Raw genomic sequence first — 9,981 nt, forward strand, 5'->3', positions numbered from 1 at the left:
ATTTTCCCGGTTGATCTCAGCCTCATATTGGTCGTTGAGGAAGTACTCGGTGAGAGGAGATGCATTGCTCAGGCACTGGGGAACGAGGAATAAGAAGCGTTTGACATTAAAGCCGGCGTCCTACAGACGTGCCGAGGGGTGTCGCTGATTTATTCCACGGTTACCTGGAGGGCAGAGTTCATGAAACACGTGTTGCCCAGGTTACTGAGCCCACACAGGCCGGGCTGTGACTGGGAGTCCCTGTAGTTGTAGGAGGAGCTGTAGGAATTGCCACCACCCAACCTGTTGGGAGAGAAGAGCAGGAACGGTTGGATCACGCCCTGCACCGCTGATGATTTCAGACAGAGCTTCCTATTGTATGAATGAATCAGACTGAGACAAATGCAAACAAGGCGGTGGGGAAAAAAGTTTTTTTTTGGACATCGTTAAAATATGACTCAATCCCAAGTGCTGTCGTTACATCTTTGTTAAGATCATTTTTGCGTGTATTTGAAAAAGGTTAATAAGATTAAATAAGAACTACATTCTTGCAGTACTTTCACTCTTGTACTCTGAATGTGCTGCCGAGTGACATCATCTTGCTGAAACGTCCAGTTCTGACAGTGCGTACGCAACATGTGGTTCAACGTGGGTGACTGCACTAAAATAAACTGCACTCGGGGACTGATTCTTAATGCACGAGGCGTCCGAAATCTTTTCCCCCACCACTTTAAGTAAGCTGTCACTTAGTGCCGTTGGCAGGTTTCACTGGGAATGCCTACAGACTCATGGTCTGATCTCAAATTGTTCAATTATTCACAACAGTGTGTCAAAGAAAATAACAGACGGAACACGTCTGTTATTTACGCCTGCGTCTACATTTCATTCACAAAAACAACAACACGCAAATACCATCAAAACAGTAGCCTGTTCATAAATGCTAATTAGGAAACGAGCTGAAGTATTTGTACAGGAAGTACAAAGCATATCTGTTACCTCAAGCGTCATAAACACAAATGAACGCACTTGACAAAGTCAACAGCAAATGCATTCATTAGAATGGCAGCCTGAGCTCATTTCCCTTTGGGGCAGAGTCAGCTTCCCGAGTCTCATTTTGAAAATGAATTCCACCGTTGTTTCGTTTCAACCAAGACGTTGCACACCAGCGCTCATCCCACCCAACCCAGCGAGAGGCCTTGCCTGTTGTTGGAGCTGCTGTTGTTCAGCATGTAGCCGGGGCTGTACGGAACAATACTGGTGGTGGAGTTGGAGGAGAGCTTTGGGGAGGTAGTGAAGTTCCTGGAGGGCGTTGTACTGGATCTGGTGAGGAGCAGCAGAGCGGTGACTGGGAGCCCGTGGGACTGCGTGTCACACACCTGAGTACCTTGGCATCAGTATCCCCACAAATATCAATATCACTCACTTTGGATGAGAGGTCTGTCTGGGCCACGTGCCATCCTCACTCTTCTGCTCAATTACGAGCACCTGCAGGAAAGAAACAAAAGAATTAAAAGAACAGTATATTACAGTGTTTCCTTTCTCCTCAGTTTAACTTTAACAAACTGTAACATTGTTGGCTTTTTAACGTGACACCTCTGTTCACTGATAAGCCCACACAAGGAGGCACAACCTCGACCACACACACTCTGGATTCATTTGCTATTTGACCACCTTGTTGTATTAGTGGTGCATTGCACAAAGAATTGCTCTCGAGTCAGTCACCAACATTTACCCACATGCTGCACGTGCACTCAACTGTGCAGCTCAGACCTGGACGGTTCAGCAGAGACACCGCCCTGATGCAACACATCCCACAGTACAAGCAACTGGAATAATTGAGTTTCTTATTCTGTCTTATTACAAATGAACAGCTAAATCATTTCAATTTGACCGTGTGCCTCTGATGCAGTCAAACCTTCACAAAGACAAAACCAATTCTGGCAAATATTCAGTGACAATAATTGGGATTAATTAAACTTTTAAGGGTGCCCAAGCATTTCTTCCTGCTACTGTAGTTTAAGCAAAGACAAGACCATGACAGTCCAACAAGACCAGTTCTCTAATGGACGTATTATCTTAACACCCTCCCCAGTGGCACTCTGCTATGATCCCACTGATCTCAGAGTCTTTAGGAAACTATTATTGACTGCAGCGCTCAAGACGACCCGGTGGTGCAGCGGTTAGCGGCGCCGCCCCACAGCGAGAAGGTTGTGGTTTCCATTCTGGGGCCTTGCTGTGCGGCGTCTGCAGGTTCTTCCTGTGTCTGCGTGGGTTCTCTCCGAGTGACCCAGCTTCCTCCCTCTCCAAAGTGCATGTGAGGTGAACTGGGAACTCGAAATCGTCCGTAGGGGTGTGTTTGTGTGTGTGTGTGTGTGTGTGTGTGTGTGTGTGTCTTTGTTTCTACGTGGCCCTGCGATGAACTGGCGACTTGTCCAGGGTGTCACCCTGCCTTCGCCCAAAGACAGCTGGCATTGGCTCCAGCAGACCCCCGAGACCCTGACTTCAGGGATGAGCAGGTCTTTAAATGGATGGATGGATGGATGGATGGATGGATGGATGCTCAAGATCTTGGTGCATTTACCATAAGAACTGTGAAAAAAAGTTTCCTGCGGCTTTAAGAAAACCCCCTTTTTTTTTTTCTATTGAAGCTCATGTTGACACAGAAACTGGACTTAGGACTGCACTACACCTCAGCCATAAGGATTCTTTTCCTGGGCCTCTCAACCATACCAACACAGCATTTTCACCCACGTAAACAGCTTTAAAAAATAAATAAATAAAAGTTTCAAAAACATTTTTGGAATGCAAAAAACAATTTGGAGAAACCATGTGGACACGTGACCTGGGGTGAGCGAGGACACAACATCATCTCTGCCTGTTTGTGCATGCAAATGGAAACAGCGGCAGCAGCGGCGGACATCAAGCGGTTTGCTCAGTGTTTACCGACTCGTTTAACTGAGAAAACTCTTCCCAAGCGTCCCAACAGATTTCCTACAAGACTTCCTGCCAACATTTCCTCGGCCTTTCACAGCTCTGCTCTCGTGCCGCCACGCAACGTCAAGCATCGACTCCGCCTCGTTGTCACTTTTCTTTCTCTTCTTACACGCCACTGACTTATTTTTCTTCCTGCCGCCGTCCGACTGCACGTCCTCAGGACGCTCTTCTGCCTGGGGCGGTGCTGTTCTGGGGCTGACTTTCTGTCCTCTGTAACCACGGAGCCGGGCCAAAATTTCACAAACTGAAACTTAGTTCAACCCAAGACTGAAAGAGTGAAATGAAACCAAAATCAATGCGGCTGTGAACTCGGCAGTTGAGTTCATCCTCTGCTACGCCAGGCAGACTGCACTACGGCGCCAACTAGGAAACCCTCTCTGGTGTTGTTCTGAGTGCCACCTTCACTCTGGGTGAAGGCCGAGCGCCGACCAACTCTCTTCACATCGGTTCAGACCTTTTTTTTTTTTTTTTTTTTCAATGACCCAACTTGTCGTGAAATGAAAAGTTTCGTTTTTTTTTCATTTTCAAGCGTGTCTTGCGCTGCTCGCCAGACGTCAAGAAGAGACCATCGGGTTGTGAGTGTGCAGTACCTGCCCCTGGAAGAGTCCGGCATCCTGCACGCTGCTGTCCGGCTTGTTCAGCTGCTCGTACGTGTTGCTCATGTATTTGTTCCAGAGCCGAGTTTCCCTCTCCGCCGGAATATCGAACAGTCGTCTCATCTCCTTCTCTATCGTATCTGCAAACAGAGGATGAGAGAGGAGTCACTGATGGTATCGTGAACCTCGAAGAACTTCTCCGGGTGGCCTCAGAGTCCTGCTGATTGGACGGGGGGTCTCACCGATGGTGTCGGCTTTGCTGAAATGACGAGTGACCACGTTGTCCATGTTGTCGTTCTCGCACAGGTTGAGCTCCAGCAAGTAAACCTCGACTTTACAGTGTTTGACAAACATGCCGTGTTCGACAACCTGGGAGACAGAGGGGGGGGGGTGAAAGAGTGCCGCTGCACACGGCACCGACCGCGACGCGGACAAACGGAAATGGTTTTTACCTTCCTCACGATGGGTCTCTGACCATCAAGGCAGCCGTACCAACGGACAAGCTTGGTCCACGCGTCGGTAGGTACCAGAACATAGTCCAGCTCATCTATAAGGTGCTCTTTCAGGGTCTGAGTCTCTTGATCTGAATAGTAAAAAAAAAAAAAAAAAGGTGGCTACTTCAATATTTCAAAACACTTGTTAATCTCAGCTGTGCGTTGTCCTCAAATGCAAAAGCATACGAGTCAAAAGTCAAGATGACAACCGTACCCGAGAACAGCCCAGAGTTATCCACCGGTCCTGGGAAAAGGCTTCGCTCTCCAACATTGTACATGTCCCAGCTGTCGAAGCCAACATACTTCTTCCATTGTTTGAACCACCGGCTGTCTATAAGATACCTAGAACAATTTTGAATGACAACGGACATATCAGACCTCTCTATACATGATTGATCACCTTGCACGTCATATGTAAGGCAATGGGCTGCAGGTTTAGACACCCTGGAGTCCGCTGCAAGCAAGGAACAACACCTAGCTGGTCTGCAGACATAGAATAGATCATTTAAATGGTTAAAATTCACATTTTTCGTACCCGGATCTGACGGGACTCCTGATGAGACTGTGTACTAATTCCTACATCTCAGCTGCAACACAAGTCAATCTGAACTAAAACATACTTGAAACCACCAGTAAATAGCAACTGAGTCACTTCACATGACGCGTTTCCCAGTGGTGTCTCAAAGTAATCGTCAGACAAGATGGTTCTGTTATTTGATTCATTGCAGTTTCATTGACAATGCGAAGTTTCTTTCATGCATCTTGCTCCCTGCCCCAGGCCACGATGCTCTTGATGACTTGCAACATTGTTCAACAAGGCAACTCGCGGGACACATAAGAAACTAACTCAAACTGACAGGTCAGGACAAGCTGGTGAGTGCGTCACACAAGATTACCACACAGGGGTATGTTTCCTCATCGCTAGTTAACGGCAAACATACTGATCAGGTGAATAATGCTAACGTCTGAGTCAAGGGCCTGTTCTGTCAGCCGGCTAATTGTTGCAGCCAAAAACGTCTCCGAACTGCCGTAAAACCAGGCAGTAATATCAAACAAGCAAGTCTCTGTGGGGGTTTAAAGAATAGGACTGTGTATTAACACTTTTACAAAAGGTACTATTTATGACAGAATGTGAACTCAGACTCGATAGCACCTAGCCTGCTAACCAGTGAAACATTAGCCTGCCAAAATCTGGATAGCACAGCATCGTTCGATATCAGCGTTCAGTGCCACTGGCTCGTTAGCTTTAGCTTCGCTGCTACTTCCTGTTTCTGGCAGGCTAGCTAGCGCAGTGCTAACGCTAGCTGGCAAGAGCGAGGCAGTTGAAGCCGCTTCCAGTCCTTACCACTCGTCCCCCTTTCGTAAAGCTGTCTTCAGAAGAGACCCTATGGTCTGTTTTTGGTTGTCGGTTAGGGGGGTTGGCATTTGAGCGGCTACCGGCTCCGAGTCTGCCGCGCCGCCCGACTCGGGTCCGCCTCCCTCGGCCATCATGCAACGAATGTGCCGGTATCGTGAACGAGCCGATGGAAAAGACGCGCTTGCACGAGCGTCGGAGCGCTCCCATTCCAGCCAGCTGTTGACAGCGCGGTGGAGGAAATACTGCGGGGCTCCTTATGTCGATGCTGACGCGCGACAGCAAAGACGCTGCCATCGCTAATCTCGACGTTATTTCCCGGAGCCAGATGCGTGCTGTGATCTTATTCCGTCCTTTGATGTCTCTGTTTTACTTTAATCTCACAGAACTGTGGTCGCTAAATGTATTGCACTCTTGTTTGTACGACGCTGGTGAGTGTCATTGCAATAAACGGAAAACGAGGTGTATAGTCAAAACAGACTTTATGCTGTACAAAACACAAGGGGAGTTACATTACAAAAAATAATAATAATTAAAAAAAAAAAATCACACCAAGTAATTACTGCCAAGAAGTAAAGAAATCTTAATCCGTTAATAACTAATGCAAGTAGCTCAGTAACACAACACTGTTCTATGCTTCAATGAAGGATTTAAACGTGTTAAAATAATTTAATAAATACATTTTGGAACTTTTAAACTATCTTATTCCATTCTGCCAACAAAAAATAGAAACTAAAAAAAAAACAGTAAGTGGAGTCGCTGTGTGACAAACGATAACAAGAGAATTCACATTGTATTTATCTAATCTTAGTATGGTGAGAAACCAGAAGCTAACAATAATGCATTTCAATCCCCAGCACCCCCGAGTCTGTGAAACAACAAAGCAATGCTTTCTAATATGGAAGAGGCAGCAACAAAAAAAACAAAACAGCTCATCTGAAGTCATTTTCAATATTTTATGAACAGGAATATAAAGATAAAGGTGTGAGAAGACAAGGATCTTAAACTAGTGAATGTAAACTTTGCATAACACGAAGGGATTTCACCCAGAACCAAATCCCTGCAATGATCACGATTCAGATCCAAGGCTCCCGGTCCAAAGCAAAGCGGCCGGGCCATCAGAAGATGCCGCTTGGCAGCTCCTTGGTGAACATGCCGTCCAAGTCCAGCTCTCTGCTCATGAGGTCCTCCTCAACGTTCTCCAGCGCCCACTGGTGGTCAGTCAGCTCCAGTGCCTCCCACTCCGCCTGAGCACGGGAAGGAGAAACAAACCCAGAAGTGAACGAGCTGGTCTCAGGCACCTGCCTGAGGACGCCTCCACTGCAGAAAGTACCTTGAAAGCTTTATTTGTATCTGCAGGCATCGCCATGGCCGCTCCGCTCATCTGCTCTTGCATAATCCTTGACTGATCCGCACCTGCGGGTGGTGACAAGAGAGCTGTCTGAGTGCAACGTGGTTTCATTATGGGAAGACTGCGGTGGCTCAGCGTTGAGATTGGTTGTCGGGGCCCCGCTTGCTCCGCTCTTCAGGAATTGTGTGCAAGGGAACGCCGTTCTGGAATGTCCCAGGAACGTCTCGGACTCAAGACGTTTATTTTTAAGTTGGTGCTCTGAACCAGGTCTAGATTAGTCAGCCTCCCGGTCCATTAAGCGTACTTAACCCTTGGAAGGTCAAGACCACGGATGGATCTCAGGAAGGGCGGAGACCTCTCCCACAGTGCAGACAACACTCCCAGCTGGGCGAGGATTCTGTCCTCTCAAACTGCTTCAAAGCCTTTTTGCATCGCTTTGAGCGACAGGCGGGAAGCAAGAGATTCCGCAGGAGATCCCGGCATCGTTTTTCACAATCAGACAAAGCTGCGCCACTGCTGTGTGAGACTGAACAATAAACAGAATGGGTTTTATTTGCAGCATTTAAATTCACAGTGTACCAGACGGCTGCTGGCTGCTTCTTTTGTTTTGTTATTTTCTTTTCAATGCATTTCTTCACACTCAACATGAAGTTAAGCAAAATTAAAACTAACTCCCAAATGATCGGAGTTCAGCAGAAAACACTTCTCCTCCCTTTGGGAAAAACTTGTTGTCCAAAAAAACCTGAGCAACACGATCACATGATCACATCCTGTCCTGGCAATTCACAATATTCACAGTCTGTTATTCCATTCGCTAATGAGCTGTGAAAGCTCGCCAGCAACTGGAAGAAATGAGCAGGATTTGTTTTGTATGGTACAAACCTCAGTGGTTATTCTTGGCTGTCGTCAGTACAGTCAGTACAGTCAGTTGGAACGTTAATAGCTCTCGACTTGACAATCGTCACGCTGCCTGTCTGTTATTCGCTGTCTTTAATGCGGCCTTGGTGCGCTGCCATAATTGAATGCCTGACTTGGCGTCTTTAAATACGTTACAACTTTTCAGAGTATCCGCGACGACATATTTTGGTTGCAAGCACGACCTCGGTGGTGCGATGTGAGAATGGAATGTGTGAACTGCGTGAAGTTACCGTTGTCTTGTCCCAGGATCAGGGAGTACATACTGCGGAGTCCGAAGACGTTGAGGAAATACCAAGACGCTGAACTCACCCTGAGACGCAAATGCAGAAACAATCAAGCTCCAAATGATGTCTTTGTGTATTTGTGCATTGACAGTGCTTTATGTGTTTACCATGAGGCGTCCAGCGACAGCAGCTCTATCCCCTGCTGCAACATGGGCTTAAAGCGCAGGGTGAGCGGGAAGGGAACCTTGGCTGTGCAAAGAGAAGCAGGGAGAGAACTCAACATTGCGTTTCCCAATAATAAAAATAATCCTGCCTGAGTCAACTTTCTGTTTACGCAGCGCTCCAAACGCCGCTCGCTTGAAGTGGGTCGAGAGCATTACTTGTGACAAATCCCGAAAAGGTCCAGTTGATCCAGCCTCCGATGAGGATCATGGGAAGCACGTTGGTGACGTTTCCCTTCATCATGTCAGTCAGCATGCTGGGATCTGTGTCCAGGGAGCAGAGCAGTTATTTATAGAGTGCATAAGAGTGAAATAATAGCGGCTCTTGAAGAAGAAAAACAAAACAACTGAAGATCCACTTCCTAATAAAATAGAATTGCGTGGTTAATGTCGGTACACTGGCGACACGCAAACAGATCACCTGTCATCGGAGATGGAGGGACAACCTTTCTCTTGGTCTTTTTGAAAAAGCCGTCCTCTTGATTATTAAAGTAGAACTTCCTCATCAGGAAAGACTGAAAACAAAAAAAGATTCATATTTTTACTGGCACTCCCCCGCACTGTCGTACATTCTTGGACACAATGCCTGGCTGACTACATGATGTAGTCAAGTCATCACACAATACTGACTTACCTGTTTCGGGATGTATTTCCCATTTTCTCTCAGGATTCTGCTCCGAATGAGGACCTGGCTGGATGTGGGAGATAAACGCGCACATCAAACACACGCTGATTCATATTAACGGCGATGACAACGACGACAAGGCGCATCCGCGTACCTGTCAGAAACCTGTTCTAACGTCAGCTTCTTGTCGCTCTGCAGGAGAATGGACACGTAGTGACGGATTACTCCGACAAGGAAGGTGATGAAGACGATTGGCAGCACCACCCAAAGTCGGATGTTCGAGTCCAGCAGAAGCTCCGGTTCAGCCATCGGGCCCGCTAGCCGAGCTGGAGATAAGAGACAAACAAAAAAAAGGGACAATTTGAGGGTGAGAAATGAGGCGAATGGAGATTTTACAATTCGCCTCACCGAGAGACGATACCGCGAGGAGGAGAGCACAAAGAGGGCAGGGGCTGTGGGTTTAGCTAGCTAGCTAGCGTCATTAATGTCCGGGTTAAATCTTATGAATGAAGCTAACCCGCTAGCGGTGAGCACGCTACGTGTCTTAGAAAGATAGCATCGTCTAGGGGAGTGCAAATGGTGAAGTACTAAACGTAACACTTACAACGCAAGTGATGCTAGTGTTTTGCTAGCGGTATCATTAGCCGCCAGCTACCTTCTTTCTTGATAGTCGGGTCAGAGTCGGTGGGAGCCGCCGAGTCGTCGACGACCACTAACAGCGTCTTTCCCGCAGTCGCTACAGCGGTAACTCATGCGGTATGCGGGGCAGGTGAATAAAATTGAGCAACATTTAACGGTTCGCATCCACACCGTTGTGTCGCTGCTTCCCCTGAAGATGAGAGTAGGTAGTTGCTTTTGCGGTTCGTCCATCCGCATCTCGCCGTAACTGCAGCGCCTCCACGCGGTGATGGAGTGACTTACAAACCAAACTGGGGCGTGAAATGCACCGTGACGAGTTTTGTGACGTTTTCAGAAAACCAGGGGCAACAGGCAAAACGGCTCAGCACCATTTTTTTTTGTTAATTACCAGGTTTTTATTTGTATTTTTTTAAGGTTAGCATTTATCATTGTCTTTACGAGTCTCTAAATGTTTTTCTCTTATCTTGGAAGTTAGAAGACCACATTAATCCATGAAAATAAGAGGCACAAGAAAAACGTCTGTCACGTGATGAAGAGATGCTTCAGCCAAAAAGCAATACACCTTATCAAAGTGTTTTGGAAGTAT

The 9,981-nt window shown here is 47.1% G+C and overlaps 2 protein-coding genes across 3 annotated transcripts in view; both read right to left on the bottom strand.

The window, feature by feature from the left end:
• Positions 1-5,684, bottom strand: part of usp4 (ubiquitin specific peptidase 4 (proto-oncogene)) — an 11,859-nt gene extending 6,175 nt beyond the window's left edge. Inside the window, exons 1-9 of the mRNA XM_076037275.1 lie at positions 5,409-5,684; positions 4,278-4,405; positions 4,022-4,152; positions 3,812-3,938; positions 3,564-3,709; positions 1,403-1,464; positions 1,180-1,299; positions 165-282; positions 1-75 (exon numbers count right to left, since the gene is read on the bottom strand). The exon at positions 1-75 is cut by the window's left edge and continues 99 nt beyond it. Coding sequence (XP_075893390.1) covers positions 1-75; positions 165-282; positions 1,180-1,299; positions 1,403-1,464; positions 3,564-3,709; positions 3,812-3,938; positions 4,022-4,152; positions 4,278-4,405; positions 5,409-5,554 — 1,053 coding nt within the window. The 5' untranslated portion in view covers positions 5,555-5,684. The remainder of the gene's footprint in view (positions 76-164; positions 283-1,179; positions 1,300-1,402; positions 1,465-3,563; positions 3,710-3,811; positions 3,939-4,021; positions 4,153-4,277; positions 4,406-5,408) is intronic.
• Positions 5,685-5,882: 198 nt separating this feature from the next.
• On the bottom strand, positions 5,883-9,626 carry emc3 (ER membrane protein complex subunit 3). 2 transcript variants are annotated; one of them, XM_076037277.1, is made up of 9 exons: positions 9,412-9,626; positions 8,911-9,082; positions 8,766-8,823; positions 8,553-8,646; positions 8,291-8,395; positions 8,078-8,159; positions 7,917-7,996; positions 6,751-6,833; positions 5,883-6,664 (listed from the first exon to the last, which is right to left on the bottom strand). In XM_076037277.1, exons 2-9 carry the CDS (start codon positions 9,063-9,065, stop codon positions 6,536-6,538), a joined length of 786 nt encoding a protein of 261 aa, XP_075893392.1. In that variant the 5' UTR covers positions 9,066-9,082; positions 9,412-9,626; the 3' UTR covers positions 5,883-6,535. The 2 variants fall into 2 exon arrangements, with proteins under 2 accessions (XP_075893392.1, XP_075893391.1); XM_076037276.1 differs by having other exon boundaries at positions 9,361-9,625.
• Between the last annotated feature and the right edge of the window lie 355 nt (positions 9,627-9,981).

This window comes from Nelusetta ayraudi, unplaced genomic scaffold, assembly GCF_046127955.1.
Source record: "Nelusetta ayraudi isolate G7.1 ecotype Tasmania unplaced genomic scaffold, CSIRO-AGI_Nayr_v1 ptg000050l, whole genome shotgun sequence".
In the NCBI taxonomy this organism is placed as follows: domain Eukaryota; kingdom Metazoa; phylum Chordata; class Actinopteri; order Tetraodontiformes; family Monacanthidae; genus Nelusetta; species Nelusetta ayraudi.